Source organism: Electrophorus electricus, chromosome 23 (assembly GCF_013358815.1).
Source record: "Electrophorus electricus isolate fEleEle1 chromosome 23, fEleEle1.pri, whole genome shotgun sequence".
NCBI lineage: Eukaryota > Metazoa > Chordata > Actinopteri > Gymnotiformes > Gymnotidae > Electrophorus > Electrophorus electricus.
In genome coordinates this window covers 2,890,454-2,908,727 of record NC_049557.1, presented here as the reverse complement: position 1 = coordinate 2,908,727, position 18,274 = coordinate 2,890,454, and the positions used below count along the sequence as shown (strand labels likewise).

At 39.3% G+C, this 18,274-nt stretch overlaps 2 protein-coding genes and 1 non-coding gene across 5 annotated transcripts; 2 read left to right on the top strand and 1 right to left on the bottom strand.

The window, feature by feature from the left end:
* The first annotated feature begins 1,311 nt into the window (after nt 1–1,311).
* On the top strand, nt 1,312–10,007 carry tpd52l2a (tpd52 like 2a). 3 transcript variants are annotated; one of them, XM_027012823.2, is made up of 8 exons: nt 1,312–1,471; nt 1,945–2,042; nt 2,331–2,479; nt 2,765–2,824; nt 4,307–4,354; nt 6,932–7,033; nt 8,652–8,688; nt 8,883–10,007. In XM_027012823.2, exons 1-8 carry the CDS (start codon nt 1,453–1,455, stop codon nt 8,949–8,951), a joined length of 582 nt encoding a protein of 193 aa, XP_026868624.2. In that variant the 5' UTR covers nt 1,312–1,452; the 3' UTR covers nt 8,952–10,007. The 3 variants fall into 3 exon arrangements, with proteins under 3 accessions (XP_026868624.2, XP_026868625.2, XP_026868626.2); XM_027012824.2 differs by having other exon boundaries at nt 1,312–1,508; XM_027012825.2 differs by lacking the exon at nt 2,765–2,824.
* A 331-nt stretch (nt 10,008–10,338) lies between these two features.
* On the bottom strand, nt 10,339–10,410 carry trnae-cuc. Its single transcript has one exon. It is a non-coding gene; the product is annotated as a tRNA-Glu (tRNA).
* A 164-nt stretch (nt 10,411–10,574) lies between these two features.
* On the top strand, nt 10,575–13,594 carry ppdpfa (pancreatic progenitor cell differentiation and proliferation factor a). The gene is made up of 6 exons (XM_027012773.2): nt 10,575–10,763; nt 10,970–11,056; nt 12,512–12,613; nt 12,769–12,846; nt 12,956–13,052; nt 13,147–13,594. Exons 3-6 carry the CDS (start codon nt 12,559–12,561, stop codon nt 13,271–13,273), a joined length of 357 nt encoding a protein of 118 aa, XP_026868574.1. The 5' UTR covers nt 10,575–10,763; nt 10,970–11,056; nt 12,512–12,558; the 3' UTR covers nt 13,274–13,594.
* The last annotated feature ends 4,680 nt before the right edge of the window (nt 13,595–18,274 follow it).

The following is an 18,274-nucleotide window of genomic DNA, read 5'->3' as shown; positions in this document are numbered from 1 at the left end:
CAGCTGCATCACTGCCTGCTTTGGAAATCGCTTTGTCTCTGACCACAAGACCCTTCAGAGGATATTGAGGACAGGCAAGAAGATCCCCCAGGTCTCTCTCCCCTCCATCATGGACATTTACACCACACACTGCATTATGGATGATCTAAATCCCCTGACCCACAAACTCTTCTCTCTCCTTCCATCTGGGAAGCGGTTCCAGCGGTAACATTTGGGCCCTCACAACCAGACTGTGAAACAGTTTCTGGCCCCATGCCATCAGACTCTTCAGCTCCCAGAGACTGACCTTACATTACCTTATGCACAAACACACACTTAAATGATATTTAATCACTCACTTTTTTTCCCCTGCATATCTCCCAACAAAGGTCTGTTGTCAGAATACTATAACAATACTAAATCACACTATTGCACTTTTTCACATTTCTTAATAATGTCTACTGATAGAACACAGTATTTAACAAATATGTTGTATAGGCTGTTACCTCTGTGATTGTTGTGTTAATATAAACTATAAGCATATCTGCTAAATACTTGTCATATTACGTTACATCTTTTTGCACATCCACTCACTTTGAGTTGCCCTATATGGTACTGTGATTATTGATCCTGTATTTCATACATATTGTTGTTTGCACCAATTTGGCCAAACAGCCAACACTAGAAAGGTTTGTGGTTCCACCAGGCTTCTTCCATTTCAAATGACTGAGGCCACTGTGGTCTTGGGGACAAGCCTCAGGCGTTGTTTCATGCCATTGCCTTGATCTGTGCCTTACCACAGTTTAACTGCGACAATCAGACACTTCCTTGGAACTCATGTCTTAGATTTTTGTTTGGTTTTTGTCCTGACAGTGCAGTGCAAACTGCGGAACACAGGCATGTGCCTTTCCAAACTATGTCCAATCAATAGAAAGTACAGGTGGACTCCAACTTATACACTTCCCAAGGACAATGAAAGCAAATAGGATGCACCTGGTCACAATTTGTAGTATCACAGCAAAGGGAATACTTCGGTGCACAAAAGATTTGTGTTGGTTTTTAAGTCCTTTTCAAAACTCTACATTTCCGAATTTTCAAATTTCGTCATGATGGGTGATTACATGTAGATTGATGGGTAAAAATGGCACATATTAATTCAAAATCAAATCAATAAATTCACAACACAAACAGAGGGTGCAATACGTCCAAATATAGTGATCTGAATACTTTCAAGACCCACTGTATAGTGTAGCGTATATTCATAAATACATTAATCAATTGCATCTGTGGGGAGAAAAAAAATACACACGCTTTACGTCATCACTCCTATCCGGAAGTGTGAATCTCGTCTTTAAGCCCAAATCTGCTTTTTAAAAAACGTCAACAGCACAGGGACCCACGAGTCACACTAGTCGCAGACTTTTGTGTCCCAACGTCAATCTCTCTAAACATTTGTGAGAGATTTCCAGTCAAATGGATTCGGAGAACCGAGGTAAAGTGTCCAGAGAGGTTAACGTGAAAGTGTTCAGGTACATGTCTGTAGCCTACTTAGCGCTTAGCATGGCTAGCAGTCGTGGCTACTTAAATATCTCTAGTTGTTGTCTGTTGTGAGACATTTGGGTGTATACGCGCCGTTGCAATAAGTCCGGTAGAAATGCATCTCGCCCAAATCCATTTTTTACGATTAATGTTTCGGTCAGTTGTTAACTAAGGCTAACTAGCTAGCCAGCCAGCTGTTTCTATCTATGTGATCCTTCTTCCTATGTTTAAAGCGCATTATTGTATTAAAACTAATGGTAACCATTTATTACTGGATCTTAATTCAGAGTGCCACGATATTTATTACTTGCAGTGTCATAAGGCAGAGTAGGCATCACGAACACGCACAGAAATCAGTGTCAACTTGGAAATCTGTTTTGAACGCTGAAAGTACTGTGACACGTAACGTGTATTGTTTGGGTGGAGGCTTCGCGACGATGAACGCTGAGGGGGCCAGTGGTGGGACTTTGCAACCAGGCATGACCGAGGAGGAGACTTTGGAGGTGCAGCTGGAGCTCATTAAGGTGCTTCACTCAGGCATCCCAAACTATTCTAGCCCTACAGAACAGTTTCCTGTCCATGTTCTTGTGGGAAACCCTATGTTCTTATTGTATTTCAGTAACCAATAATGAACACTTAATTGCTAATTCAATGATGCTTGGTGGCTGAGGTTAAGGAATGGAACCCAAAATGTTCTCCTCGTGAACTATAGTCTTAGATGTACTGTATGTAAATTACATAGAATATTTATCTTTGTGCACATATCAGATTAGGTGCATCTGTGTTGCTTAATTTGTATTTGCCTTTTCCAGATAGAAGATGAAATTCTGACTTTGAGGCAGGTTCTCAATGCAAAAGAGAGGCATGCTGCAGATCTGCGGCGGAGGCTGGGTATAAACCCTCTGTCTGAGTTTAAACAAAACATCACCAAAGGCTGGCAAGATGTCCAGTCCTCTAATGCGTGAGTACTTCCAGGCTGTTGGAGCAACTCCCTCTTGTCCTTCAGTCATATTTGATTTTGATAAAAATGTTTTACCCTTAGCCATATGAAACAATTTTCTCAGCTTCACTTTTATGGGGTCTCTCTTTTTTGCCATTTATCTGTAAATTTGATTTTGTGCTATGAGCTGTATTCACTCTTTCCCTGAATCAAATCTTTCTGTCACTAAAGTGAGTTTTCTAAGGAAACAACAGCTAGACTTAATATTTCTTTCTCTTATCTTTTTCATAACATTTCTGCTTCTAGTTATATGAAAACCTCACAGACTCTTGGAGACTTGAATGACAGAGTTAAGTCATCTAACTTGTGAGTTTTCTTACTTCCCCTGTTTGTATTTTAGGTCTAATACCTCTACCTTGGGCAATCTAGGAGTTAGCCAGTTTGGCCTTTCAATTCTGGCTAACATATTTTCCTACTAATTTTCACTATGTACTGGGCAATTGAGAATTGAATCATAAAAGTATGCTTTGTGTTAACTCTCTCAGAAGCTGGCTGACTAATGTTTTGATATCACTCTAGTTGCCCTTTAAACCTATAGGATGTTGACAAAATATTGGGAACATTGAAAGGATGTCTTATTTTGAAAGGACTAAAACTTGCTTTTGAAAGAAATATACAATTAACATTTATGAACGCCAAGTAATGAGTTGTTATACATGGCCTTTTGAAAGGGGATTTTAATTGACGTCAAAGAAAACTCTTAATTTTAAAATGTAAGGGAGAGTGTGTATCAGAATTGTAACAGGCTCCAGACATTTCCTGGTGTTTCCATTATTTTCTCTACCTCTTGCATGCAGCCAGGAAGCGGTGCACTACCTTTACTACTGTTCCTACATATATTCCTGGTCTGGGCTATATATGAGAATGTAATTGGGTCTTTCATTGAAAAATGAAACTTTTTGCTTTTGATTCTTATTTCCCCAATGATACTGAAATGCGTGGGTTCTTTTTTCCACTTAGTTAGAATCTTCTTGGTTGGGCAAAGACACCTGTGCTTTGCTGTTTTTAGCAACTGGAACACTCGTACGCAATTAGATGAGCTAAAGGGGAGAAATGTGACTTCAGCTGAGCCTGTGTGTATGACGCTTCCTGTATTTGCAGTTAACCAGTTATTTTAAAAAATGTTCTCTGCAAATATGTTGCAACATTTTGGCATGAAAGAAGTCAAACCGGCTTTAGGAATCTGTCCACTTTGAGGGTTAGACTTATGCATGATGTTATTCATATAATTCTGTGTATACCTTAAATAAGATCTCGCTGATCTCCTAGCTATCCTGGTAGACTTTTATAACCATGATAAAATTATTTATTTAAAATGTTTAACTAAATGAATTATTTAATTTTGCATTGTAGACTTACCCTTTTTTATTCTTTGTGTTTAAAAAAAAAGTGTGTGTGTGAGATATATATATATATATATATATATATATATATATATATATATATATATATATATATATATATATATAATATATATATATATAAAATATATTACATACATTTTATACATTTTGTTTGTTTTTGTTTTCTTCATAACCTGTAGGCCCATTTATTTTGGGCTTTTCAAAAAATCCTTTCTGATTTAAAACTAAAGCTGGAAATGACTCCACCACTACCACCAAACTGGCAGTGTGATTTGATTAAATCAGGCATAGAAATATGAAGTATTATGAAAATTATGATAAAAACAAACAAAAATGAAGTTTATAAAACACCATATTTTATCAAATGAAATCTATACATTTTCATAATGTAACCTGAAAATTGTGCGTGTGTGTGTGTGTGTAGTTATCTTACAGCTTCTGCTACTTTGGAGGACATTAGCCGTTCTGATGCGTGAGTTTGATTCGTTTGTTGTATTTATTTTGAATATGTTTCTTCTGTTAGGTTAATTTCTTTTAGTTCCGTATCAGAAACTTTAAAACAACTCTTAATGAAATTTTCAAATTAAAAAAAAAAAAGTCTTCAGACAGCATGTTGGTGGTCTGAGCTGAAAGAATTAGATTAACAAGATTTTTAAATTAATATTGACTAGTAATAGAAATAATTATAATGATATCTAGTGCCTTTCTCACAGGTAGGATCACTTTACAAAGGTTAGACACAACTTTACAGAGGAAGGAAAAAAAACTAAAATTAATTCAGTGCTAATAAGTTGAGTACAGTAGAATAAAAAAATGTAATCAGTAATTAACACGTATAGAATAAACAAGGTTGGCTAAAATGTATTCTTAAGCGAGGAAAGACTTAAGCAATCACACATATGGTGAGAGAGGATGTTCTAGAGTAGGGGAGGGGGCAGTAGCACTAAATCATCTTGCTCCCATAGCAGACAGTTTAGTGTGTGGATTGGAAAGCAGACCGATATGGGTGAAAGCAGACAGCATGGTGTGTAGGGATGAACCAGTGCAGAGAGGGAGGATGAACCAATACCCTTCAGTGCTTTGTATGAGATGACAAGAAATTTGAATTAGTACTGTGGTAGTCTATTATAACAGCTGAGGTAAGTTTTGTAAAAAACAAACAAACAAACAAAAAAAATCTTGGACTACAGAGGACATCTCTGTTAGCATTGTGGTAGGAATACTCTAAATTGTTAGTATTAACATTCAGGTCAAAAAGATTTGGCTGAAGCAAATGAGTAGTTTGAGGTGAGGTTTTTGTTTGAAGGCGGTTCTAGAGCCTTGGAGAGAAAAAATCAGATCAGTTGAAGAATAATAAAGGTTGCATATTTGTGTTTAAGGTTCTTTCATTATTTGCTTAGTGTACATTTTTAGTAATGGAGTCTAGGGAAGAGAATGTGAATGCAGACCAGTCTTTTTAAAAATGTTCTATTTCTTTATTTTTTAAAAAATTCCGTTTAAATAAATAAATATGCATATTATGGCTAGGTAGTTGTGTTTTTTGAGATTTGATGAGAGTATTGAGACTGTTGCGACTGTTGCTGCCATCTAAAATCTGTCAACAATTTTAATCTCTCTTGCAGGGTCACATGTATTAGGTTTTAGAGCTATTCTGTGATTTATATTTTGTGATGCTTGTTTTTTCACCATTCCTTCAGATCTCACAAACTCAGATTTACTCTGTTCTCATTCATATTTGCTTTGCTCTGGTGCATAATTATACACATGCTCTGAAATATATCCAGTATACTGGCACAAATGGAATCTGCTTTTCTTTGATTTGGGAAGGGCCCATGTGAGGACAGATTTCACTTGCATGCTCTTGCCCTTGGATTCTCTGGCAGCAACACTGCCAGATTTTGTCAGCTGGTCCTTTGTCGTTTGACGACCTTGGCAGTGCCGTTGCGCAGAAAATCTGAGCGCAAGAGAACAAGAAGGTTCCCAAGTGCACAGGACAAAATCCGAGGGTGCAAAACCACTCCGAACAAGAGCAAAGCAGGTGTGATTTTGTGTGCGCTCTTTCCTCTCCAATATCTCCAATATGTGTTCTTGAACCTTGGCAGTAAACTAATGCCATATGGAGGCTGGGTAGAGCGCGTGGAAGGAAGATTGGGCGGGGGTGGAAGGGATGGCCGAAGTGTGCGGAGGCAAAGTGAATGATTGTAAGTATAGCAGGTGCAAGGTAGTGGGGTAGGACAGGAGGCTGTGCTCTCCACCAGCTCAGCTGTGTGCAAAGGAGAACACGCCAGGGGAACAGCTGATGGCATCGGGAGGTTAAACTGGCTCAGTGGCTTCTGACGAAAGCAACTTATAAGGGAAGGTTATCAGAAAGGCCAATGGAGTTGTAGTGAGCGAGGGGGTACTATATGGGCACGAGCTTTTAGGCGACTGGGGGAATCGTAAGCAACATCTTGGCTTAAGGTGTCTGAAAAACGGATGCTTCTTTTGTCTCTGTTAACTCTTGGCTTGTCCTAACCTTTAGTAATGCTGCCACTGCCTAAGCTCATTAAGCCAGTGACTACTGTGATTTAATGAGGAATGCTGACAGGTTGTATGTTCCTCTCAGCTAATAGGAAAAAAAACTACAAGCTTGACCTAACCTCAATCTCAGAAACTTTGTTTTTATCAGGAACACTTGGTCATGCCACCTTCTGTTTGGTAGATGGATAAGTACTTTTGTTTCAATTCACAGAGGAATTAGTGGTATATTTATGGTGAACATTAAGAGAGTTCAAAGGAGTTCTTCCATAAACTCTCAATCATAACCCAAACCATAAAGCAAATTAAAAATTACTCCAAATATCAATCATGACCAGCACCACAAAATGTAGAATCTTTTGCCAGAAAGGACGTAGACATCTAATCTCTTGCATGGTTGATGCTGTTATGTTTTTCTATGTTTAACCAAGCAGTTATTTTTTTGCTGCAGTTAAAAAAGGCTAGCATTGTTAAATGTTCCTGCGTACTCGGCAATCTATGTAAGGGAGAGAATTTTCACCTCTTTCTGCAGTTATAAGAAGACTCAGGAGACCTTCTCCCAGGCTGGTCAGGTGACATCATCAGCTTTCTCCACAATGAGCTCAGCTATCAAGAGTCGACTAGGAGAACTGAGGTTAACTTTCTTATTTCATTTCATACGTCTGTCTCTCATATGATCTCCTCATCAGCTCATCTCGGTTGTGCATCGGTTGTGCATTGTTTTATGCTTTTTTTTTTTTTTTTTTGGTCCTTATACCAACTTGTTCTCTCTTACTAACTGCACTAATACATTTCTTTAATCTAAATTGTTCATTAAGGAATGTTCTAATTTAATTCAAATCTTAGGCCTGTTGCTAAAAGGCAGTAAATCTTACTTATAAATCCTGTAATCACAAAAAACACTTTGTCAGAACCTTGGGGATTTAATTAAAGTGTGAAAAATGGAGGAAAAGCTACAAATTAAATAAGGTATTAAAGTTGTCATGTCACAACTGTACCTAATGGGTGTCATGAATGAGGGGTCCAAAGGCACAGGTTGAATTCTGCTATTCATAGCCACATAAAAACAATTTGTTTGACCTTGCATTAATAATCCCATGAATGGGAACCTGACCTGTCCTGTCATGCCCTCTGTGCAAAGAAACACTTCCCTTGTGTAAACATGCCACTGCTTGCCTTTCCAGTTCCAGCAGAAAACCGTGTTGCATTTTCCCAGCTCTCAGGCTGCCTTTCATTTCACCTTTTCCACTCAACTGATTTGACCCTTCACACGAAGCTATGCTCTAACAGTAACTCCTTCGCTTGACCAAGTGTTGCCTTTTATCCACTGAAATACTCCTTTGTTTGTGATTGAATTTGTTTCCATTATTGCTGCCTTGGACTGGTCAGGGCTCTGACTTACACTGACTCACCTGGGTAAGAGTCTACTGAGGACCTCGTTTCTTTTCACCCTTCATACGCACCGTACCTGTAACGGTGAAGATTTTAGTAATTCTGTGACACCTGCCAGGTCAGTCTGTATTGGTTACTTCAGGCCTCTGCTGCCCATTTCTTGAAACCTCTTCAAATGTTCTTTGAAATTTTGAACACTTTGAATTCTAGGCTCTCACCTGTAATATAAGTGTAAGCTTTGCTCTGAAACATTGTTCGTTTGCTGTGGGTCCTTTTGCTCTTTGCTCAGCTAACCCTGTCTCCCTGCTTTAATGCTTTTGCTTCTGTTTCTTTACTGCTCCCTGAAGTAACAGCTATAATGGCTACTCCATGCGCCAGTCCCTAAGTATGCCGGCCATGAGGTAAAGTACCAGGTGCTCCGGGCCTCTTCCGTCTCTTCCAAACTCTTGTTTCTCAGCAGTTGTTGTGTCACAGGAAAATGGGGCTGAGTTTAACTCTTGCCTTCCCTTGGACACTGAACTCCAGTTATGGTTGCTTCACAGTTTCAGTCTCAGGCTGCTTTTGTACTACACTCTTCTCAAACACACCAATTTGGCTCATCTGTAGGTTTGAAATGGGGGGGGGGGGGGGAACATGAGCCCATGCAGTGCAGGGTTGCTCTAGGACTCCAGACTGAACACATGTCCAAATGAAAAGTACATGACATATGTAACGGGTTTTTCATTCTTATTCTTCAGAACTGCATGAGGGAAGCATTTGTTTTTTTTATTCCAATCTGCATAATTGTTTTAAAGCTGAAATCTGATACAAACCAAGATCTTCCAATTTAGGAGTTGTTGCATTTTCTTAACTTCTCTTAGGAACTCATCAACCTTTAAATCCTTTGAGGACAAAATGGTAAGTTTTGCAAGTGACAGCCTCTCATTTTACAAAACATTATGAAATGGTTACATAACATATTAATTAATCTAAAAGGTCATAATTTAGTCCCCGAGTTCTTTTAAATGTAATAATGTATATTCACAGTGCACTGTTCAGTGATGATCAGTATACACACATGATCACATCTAGTTGCTCTTTGTTTAATTAAGACCAAGGCAATGCCAGGAAAATCAAATGCTGACACACCTCCCCCACCTGGTAACAATTCCACCCTTTAAGCTGGAGGTATATTGACAGCTGTGATCTACACAAGCCCCTGGCCCTTGGAGCTGACAGCAGAGAGATTTATAAATCAGCCAACAAATAAGGGCCTTGTACTAAGGCCCTAAATCCTATAAATGACAACATGTGTGTTCTTTTTCTTTTAAAAGAAACCCATGTAGAGCTAACCTGTGTGCGTGCTTTTGAATGTGTCAAAAGGTTATTGCAATCGGCTCTGGTGTATAGTGAAGGCAGTCATTGAGTGATTCACTCATGCTGTGAATCATGCCAGTTTGATGCAGCGTAACCTCTCCCAGAGGCCATTTAGGCAAAACATAAAGGCTTCGTCAGCAGTACAAAGCACTGTTGTATCTGATTGTTACATTCTTATTACACTGCTTATTAAATGCTTATTTCTCAGGGCAAAAGGTGCTACTATATAGACTATAATGCGATTAGCATAACAACAGATACATCTTAACTGGTTTCACTGCTTTGAGATTTCTGAGGTAAACGCCTGATTTGAACTGAAATTGTGTTAAATTCTCCCACTTTCTGCTCGTTTTTACAAACTGAATTTATGTACACCTATTTCTTTCTGATACAGTAAAGGAGTTTTAGTTGTATATTAATTTTTGGTGTTGGGGTAACTCGTCTGTGTGTTTTTATTTATTTTTTTATTTTATTTTTTTTTTTTTTGGTAAGAGTGATGGAGAGCTAATTGGGGCATTCAGATAGATATTAGCACAAGGGCTTAGTTTATAAAACTGATTATATGAAATTGGTAGTTAGTGCTGAGATGTTTGGTGGGGGAAAAGTTGAACTACAATATGACTCAAACTCTGGTATTATTTTATTACATTAATTTTGAATTATCTAGTCTTGGCGTACTACGTACTTTTGCCAAGATGATGAATGTACTTAAACTTGGTACTGTTGCCTTGATTCTGTACACATGAACCAGACCGCTGTATCTGTGCTTAGTGCTTTAATCCTGTAATATATTAGGTTTTGGTTTATTTCAAGTTAACATTGTTAAAGAAATGGGTAAATAAAGGCAGTTGCTGAAAACATTTTGAGTGGTCTTGTTTTGGTTTCCATAATTAATGGGGTTAATGAGGTTTATGATGCTTAATCCATATCAAGTTGTTTTAGTTGCTCATGATGACATCCGGCTCCTGTCTGTAATCAGTTTTCGCCCATAGTAGTTTTCAGGTATCAGAGTAGCTCTATCAAACAGCAGATGGCGTCAGAAAACGTTACAACTTCTTATATGCAGGTAACACTTAATCCAGGGCTGCACTGACGTAAGCAATGGATTAATTGAGAGTCATGATTTAATGTTTATGAACACCGATGAAACGTGATATCAGAAGGACAAGAAAATATTAAACAATAATCAAGTTCCCTGACCGGGAATCGAACCCGGGCCGCGGCGGTGAGAGCGCCGAATCCTAACCACTAGACCACCAGGGACGCTGCAACCTCAGTTAGAAATCAGTTCTGATTTATGGGTGAGAAATGATACGTTCATAGCACGCTAAAACAGCGATGCATGAGAAGGCAAATAAGTCGCCACTAATGGCCAAACCCCGCCCCTTGGCAAGTATCTTGTGGTTGACGTTTTTTTTTAGAGGATAAAACGTTCCGGGGCGCAGCTTGCTCTAGAATTCAGTACTGGGACAACAGAAAGACCTTGGAGGGTTCTGCCCCAAAATCACCACACAAATGGGCTCCGTCGCCTAACACATACCCCACCAAACGTCGAACAACTGCCATTCTGAATTGAATTGCTACGTTTTGAACATCAGGGAATCCAGATATTAAAGGTAAGAACGATGTCATTTACTTTAATTTGAATGACTTAGCTACTTAAGTAATAGTGTGCGACATTTTGTCTATGATCTGTCAATGATAGAACCCAAACGGTCAATGAACTTGGGGTCTTACCTGACATTTTGTATTTCGAACGGTGTTATTGAAAGTTATATTGTACTGATATATTGTAACTTTATAAGTTATTTTCTCTTCACAGTGTTTATTTGTAGTACGAATATCATTTTCCATCAAAGAATATCAAGGCAAATTTCCTCATCCCCCACTGGGTTGTCGTGAGCTAGAGGTAAGCCTGAAGATGAATCCATGGCCTGGTATTTTGTAAGAGTTTATTTAAAAACTTGACTTTTTTCACATTTCTTCTTGATTGTTTTCCCAAGATAATAGTTAAACAGGTACATTTATTTATATTTATGCTGATTTTGAGCTGTCTAAAACAAACACTGAAGAACAGTTTACATAACCCGGTGGTGAGATGTTTTACCCACTCTGTGGAGCACAGGCAGGTATTAGCTAGGACTGGCTTGCAATCCCTGGTCCTGGGGTGTTTCCAGGTGCTTGCTTCTACATGCTGTCAGCATGATAGCTAATAGCTAATTTTACCTTAAGTAAAGTTACTGAAAAGGCAAAGTAAAATCATGTCTGGTTGGGTCATTTAATGTGAAAGTCATTTTTCCCATCTGAATTTTGTTTGTTTATTTGTTTTTATCCTCTGTAAATTTTCTAATCCAAGATTAGTGATTAAAAATATGTTGTTGTTGTTTTTTTTTTTTACAGTAAAATTGCACCAAAGTCTTGTGCGTCTTATCATAAGTTTCAGGTTCAGGCCACTATATGGAATCTCGGATGTTGGATCTTTGATTTTAAACACCCGTTTTGCTTGAAGGGAGTTTGTTTGATGATGTTAAAATGGATGAACTATAATATCTTTACAGAATCACCTCAGATAGAGCAGGCATTATCCCATTCCCCTAAATCAGAATGTAATAACAAGACTGCTCTTTACTTGCAATCCAACTGAGTCCTTGCAGTTAAGCACTTCCATGGATACCCACACTGGGTCACTGTGCTAGTCAGAGTACATGGCTTTCAGTCAGCCCATTCTGGTTCCATGGCAGATTGCCATGCAGAGTGAGCCAATGCATGCGCACACAGTGTGGCGCGGTCATGGCCCTTTCAGGGCCTTTTTAAAGCTAAGCGGATAGGTGGACATGGAAATCCAACTCTGCTGCCTGCAGCTGTCAGCATTTGTAATTAAAGTCCGATCCTAAGAAGGCATTTTCCTGAGATGGTCATTGGAAAATGGCCTTTCAGGTGCTGGCTAGAACTCCTCTTACCATGCTGCTAAATGTAGTGCTTACTTTTCTGCAAATACTCTGGGAAGTCTTCTTTACTCACCACTAAGACTAGTACTAGCTGATCAAACATAGCCAGCAGTGAGCTTAGGATGTATGCTCATTGTAAGTGAGCTTCAGTATCCAGATTCACAGGAGTTTTTCTTCATGCAGTTTCATTTTTTTCTATCAGTGACATTGTTTCACCCGGTTATGGGTTCTAAGATGAGACCATTGTAGCAATCTGTTGGACCTCTGCCTTTATAGGATGCTTTCTGAGCTGTGCTGTCCTGCTGGAGAAGGCCACTTTATTCTGCTGCATGTATTGCTATGCAATAGTTGTGTGGTGTGAGCATCAGACCCATGCATCTTTTCTTCACCATGATAACCATTACTGTCTTCCACAGCGAGGGTTTCCATCTTCTCCACGTTTGACACTTGAAGGCTGGGAGAAATGGCAGCAATTCCATCCAGTGGCTCCCTCGTTGCAACCCATGACTACTACCGTAGTGAGCTCTGAACTCTTACAATATATGTAGCACATAGCCTACTTTAGTGATATTTTTCTATTTTTTGTGCATCAGAGGTGTTCCTATAACCCCTGTGGCTTTGTGTCGACTGACTGATTAAGATGCGATTCCTTTTGTTGATGTGAATGCTTCAGGGCGCATAGGATCAACATCCAGTAACAGTTCGTGTGGCAGTTCGGAGTATTCTGGGGAAGTTATTCCACACCACCCAGGTACAAACACAAGCCCATTTAATAATTTCTATTCAGTTCTAAATGAAAATTCTAAGATCATTGCCTCATACATTGGGGTATTATCCTGATTAGTGACATCTCATTGTAGGTCTACCCAGGCAAGATTCAGGCCACTGGTGGTCCACTTTCTTTTTTGGAAAACAGAATCAGACAGTTGTTCCTAATGGAGTCGATGCCCAACAGAAGTGAGTCTAATGGAGTTGCAGTTTAAGTTAAAGTCATGGTCATACTCATTTGTGTCTTCTTGCTGACTTGTTGCCTTTTGGTTGGTAATTGCAGAACTGGAACCTATACCATGGCTAATGGCCAGGTGACTTGCATTGCCCAGAAGATGGTGGTGAAGAAGAAACCAAGTGAGAGCAGTGACTCTGGGAAGCAAGAACACACTACCCCCCCTGCTTCCTAACCCCCACCCCTCCTAAACCCACCTCTAAACCTCCACCTCTAACCCTCCACCTCTAAACTTCCACCTCTAACCCTCCTCCTGGAGTGACCATGAGTAGGTGCAGGCGTCGGAGGCTCCATCTTCCTTCCTTTTTTTACTTTTTTTTTTTTTTTTTTTATGTTTAGTAGATCTGGCTGCTTTTATGTTGTGTTTTTAATGCCACCGCGTTTTGATGACCAAAACCATTTCATAAAACCCAAAGAGGAAAATTTCAACATGGCATTGACCACTTTGTTATTGTCATCACATTTTTTGAATTTGAATAAATTACTGCAGCCTATATGTCTTTATCCTTTGCAGTTATTTGCTGTATAACTAGTTGTCACCACCAGATTGTTATCCCTTCCATTTAAGAGGCAGACGGATTTTTCATGACTGATGCATTTACAGTACGTAGTTTTTAGATCAAAAGTATGGTGTGTCAAAAGTTCAGTAGTATCTAGAAACTTTATATGGTCTACTGAAAAATTGTACATCGCAAACAACTCCAAAGACTGATCTATGAGTATAATTTTACACTTCTCATAAAAGATGTACTCTGTAAATATACTATACAGTAGAACAGAAATGTGAAAAAAAGTAAGTATAGAGTAATAAGTATTTTCCCACAAGATGCAGCAGAATCTCTAATTATGATTTGCTTTGAATGGTTGTATGTCCTTTTATCCATATGGGATAACCTGCAAAAAGCAACGTGGCAGCACAGTGAATGGCTAAATATACACCCCCTTTATGATGTCTCACTGAAACTTGATTTGGAATGGTGTATATATGGAAAAGACCCCTTAAACCCCACACTTCTCCTTCTACCAGAACTCCTAGCAAATGTAAAAAAAAAAGTTTCAAAAGCCTAGAATATTTTGCTACTTTCTGTCCAGAAAATTTCCTTCCACACCTTTTTATATGATCCTTTCCCTGATTAACTGCCTGGGAACAGAGCAGTCAAGATTAAGCAGGCTTCCATCCAGCTGGATGAGCTAGCTAAAGCAGGCATCCATTGCTAATACCGCTTGTGTAACAACACACCTGTTTGGAAAAATAAGGCAGGCGACATACCATGATGGAGCCAGCGAAAGAATGTGCAGTGTCTTAGTTATATTGTTCTGCTGAAGAACCCTGGCTGAGTGGGGTTTTTTTTCCATATGTTTCAGAAAAGATATTGTGTTGCTCAGGCATGTGTGTGTGCACAATCTTTTTTGTTTTGTTTTTTTTTGTTTTTAACAATTGTTAAACAAACCTTCTGAAAGAGTTCCCATTTTCAGAACATCTGGCCCAGACTTCAGAAAACGGTGATTGATTAATATTGTTTTCTGTCATCACATATGTTTATATTCACTCAGTGGCCACTTTATTAAGTATACCTGTTCAAGTGTTTGTTAACACAAATATCCAATCAGCCAATCACATGGGAGTAACTCACTGCATTTAGGCACGTAGACACAGTCAAGAAGACCTGCTGAAGTTTAAACTGAGCATCAGTATGGGAAAAAAAGGTGATTTACGCAACTTTGAAAGTGGCATGGTTATTGGTGCTAGATGGTCTGGTCTGAGTATTTCAGAAACTGCTGATCTACTGTGATTTCACAACTATCACTAGGTTTTGCAGCAAAAGGTCCCAAAAAGAGAAAATGTCCAATGAGCAGCAGTTCTCTGGGAGAAAGTGTCTTGTTGATGCCAGATGTCAGAGGACAATGGCCAGCGTGGTTCAAGCTGATAGAAAGGTAACAGTAACTTAAATAACCACTCATTACAACTGAGGTATGCAGAAGAGCATCTCTGAATGCGCAACACATCGAAACGTGAAGCAGATGGACTACAGCAGCAGAAGACCACACTGGTTGCCTCTCCTGTCAGCTAAGAACAAGCAACTGAGGCTAAAATTTGCATGGGCTCATCAAAATTGTAACAACAATAGAAGATTGAAAAATGTTACCTGGTCTTGTAAGTCTCCATTTCTGCTGTGACATTCAGATGGTAAGGTCAGAATTTGGAGTAAACAACATAAAAGCACTGCTCCATCCTGGCTTGTACCAACAGTTCAGACTGCTGCTGGTGGTCTAATGGTGTGGGGGATATTTTCTTGGCACACTTTGGGCCCCTTAAATCTAAATGAATATTGTTTAAACACCACAGCCTACCTGAGTATTGATGTTCACTATGTGCATCTCTTAATGACCATACTGAACCCATCTTCTGATGGCTACTTCCAGCAGGATAATGCACCGTGTCGCAAAAATCAAACAATCTCAAATTGGTTTCTTGAACATGACTTGAACATTTGCTCTGGATAAGGGCATCTGCTAAATGTCATAAATGCAAATGACTGTGGAGGCCACCAGTCACCAGTTACCACAGTCACCAGATCTCAGTACAATAAAGCACCTTTAGGATGTGGTGGAATGGGAGATTCATATCATGGTTGTGCTGCAGATGAATGTTTTCAGCACCTTGCTGAATCTGTGCCACGAAGTATTAAGGTAGTGCTGAAGGCAAAATATCCAACCTGGATATTAGAAGGGTGTCCCTAATAAAGCGACCAGTGAGTGCATGTTATCTCGCCATGTTGGCAGATAATATTTCTTGTTTCAAGACAAATGCTTCAAACAAGAAACATTATTTGCTCATATGTTGAGATTATATTACCTAGTAAAATTACTTTACACAAATAAAAAGACATCTAGAAATAAGTGAAATAATCTTATATTCTTACAACAATCTCTAAATAAGAATTTTTTAGATATTTACACTAGATTTAAGATGTTTTCACTTGACCATAAAACCATAAAAGCAAAAATTAAAACATTACCTGTGGTAATTACAACTAGAGTCATAATTCAAAAATGTATAATAAGTTGATCCAGGTTTAGCATGGACCTGAGGTAAGCTGGACCTTCCTGTGTAACAGAAAGATGATATATGTGGGAAGTTTATGGAGGATGCCTTTACAAAGATTAGTATGCTGCCAGTGTTGGTTCCTTGTTGCACTGGGAGAAGGCCCCTTCTCCCCTTCATATATAAAATACATGTTTCGAGTATTTAGTAATGGAAAGGCCACGTGATCCTAAGAGTATGCTTAAATATCTTCAAAGCTGTCACTTTGTCCTGTTAGCAAAACCACAGGAAAGATCTCTTTATCCACACTCAGTCAATATAGGCCACAAGTGTGACCCCCTTCCCCCATGAGTGCAGAGCTGAGCAGAGCTCAACAAATTTGGCTCCTGTTGTTCCATTTATAGCTACTGAAGGAGCTTCAACCTGCACGCAGCCGCAGTGTGTGGACCCTCGGGAATCTCCCGACAAACTACACTGGGCCCCCAAACATGCCCAGCAGAGCTGTGCCTTTCCAGCCCGCGAGGTTACTGTGTACAAAGGTGAACAGGCTTGGAACTCACACTCCAGGCTTGGGAACTTAGAGGGTGTTTACTTTGGTGTTTAAACAAGGTCATTCAGTCTCATCTGGTCTTCAGAACATAAAAACAGGGAGGGCATGTACCGTGGTTTCATTTTTCAGTGACACCAGTCCCGAGGCAATGGATGGAAAAACCTAGAATGTGTTCTTCAGTGTCCTTTTAAGAGACAGGGTTATTAGTATCAGCACTATTACTTCATGATCCTAGCATAAAATGATCCTGGGGAGGTTGTACACTACAGATACAATGTTTGGCAAAGCATACTCTCACCTTCACTCACAAAACATTCACATACATGCACGACACCCACATACACGTGCACAAACACAGCACTGGCCTGTGAACTTTCCCCCTATTAGCAATATTTGATTAAGATGTTCTGTGAATGCAATTTCTCTGCCGCTGTGTGAATTATGCGGAAGAACAGGACATGGACCGTTATTCCTCCCTTCAGTTATCCTTTTTGGAGACCGGTTCTCGGTGGGAACAACGTGCATGTCTCCAGAGACAGCTCAAGAAACAGAAACAGTATCAGTGTGGGTTTGATCTCAGGCAGCTGACATGAAAGAGGAATCTGGGATGAACAAACACACAAACATACACACACAAACACAGATACACTTTTCATATTAGTAACATGATTTATTATTACTACTGCTGAAATAATGCTAGATATAATACAATTTCCACCACTGTCCCTGCCTTATGAATGAGAACATCAAGGAGGTGTGAGAGTGTCATAGTGACTGAGAGAGAGAGAGGTAGTGCACATTTAGCTTGGAACCCTGACACGCAGCCTATGTGAGGGTCCAACTGCCAGAAAGGAAGAGAACTGAGACATGTAATTCTACCCAGCCAGCACATACGCAACTGATGATCTTTTTTCCTCAACCTGTTCCTTTTTTAATGAGGCCAGGCTGGATGTGCAGAAAACTATAGAATTTCCTATTCTACTGGACAGATGACAATGATCTGTTTCTGCAAAGGATACATCGACATGGTGTACTCATTGCACACAGTGTTCATTCATGTTCTGCACATGTGTATTGAGGTACCTTTACTTTGGGGTTTTATTTGTTGGACCTATGAGGAGCTCTGAGATAAGAATTTAATGTAAGCAGGTAGTTGATGCCTGAGTTGAGTGTAGTCTTGCGCCAGTGGCTCTCCTCTTTTGGACCATGGTTAAGACTGTAGGGGATTTGTCCAGTCCTATTGAACTGCAGTGCTGAAAGAACTTTGCTGAGGGAACCATTTGGAATTATTGAGTTTTCTGCAAGATGGGCTCCTAAATTGTATTCTGATTATATGTGTTAGAATAATAAATACATTTCACATGGTAGTGTCACCCAAAAAATTTATTTTATCAATTGGGGTTACATGAAATAGCTAATTTCTTAACATATAGCTAACAATTAGTTCTCCCAAGAATCTTCAATGGTATGTGGGCTGAGCGTAGTATTGTACACAGCAATGTGTTTTTAAACTAGCAAAATATCAGTAAGAGCAAATGTCCTTTTGGATTTAACAGTGTATGTTTGATCTGAAAGCTGAG

Coding starts and splice junctions, on each gene's coding strand:
- ppdpfa (XM_027012773.2), top strand. CDS start 12,559: ATGGCAGCAATTCCATCCAGTGGCTCCCTCGTTGCAACCCATGACTAC. Junction 12,847..12,955: donor AGTTATTCCACACCACCCAG/GTACAAACACAA, acceptor ATCTCATTGTAG/GTCTACCCAGGCAAGATTCA. Junction 13,053..13,146: donor GGAGTCGATGCCCAACAGAA/GTGAGTCTAATG, acceptor TGGTAATTGCAG/AACTGGAACCTATACCATGG.
- tpd52l2a (XM_027012823.2), top strand. Junction 2,043..2,330: donor TGCAGCTGGAGCTCATTAAG/GTGCTTCACTCA, acceptor TGCCTTTTCCAG/ATAGAAGATGAAATTCTGAC. Junction 8,689..8,882: donor AATCCTTTGAGGACAAAATG/GTAAGTTTTGCA, acceptor TGTTTAATTAAG/ACCAAGGCAATGCCAGGAAA.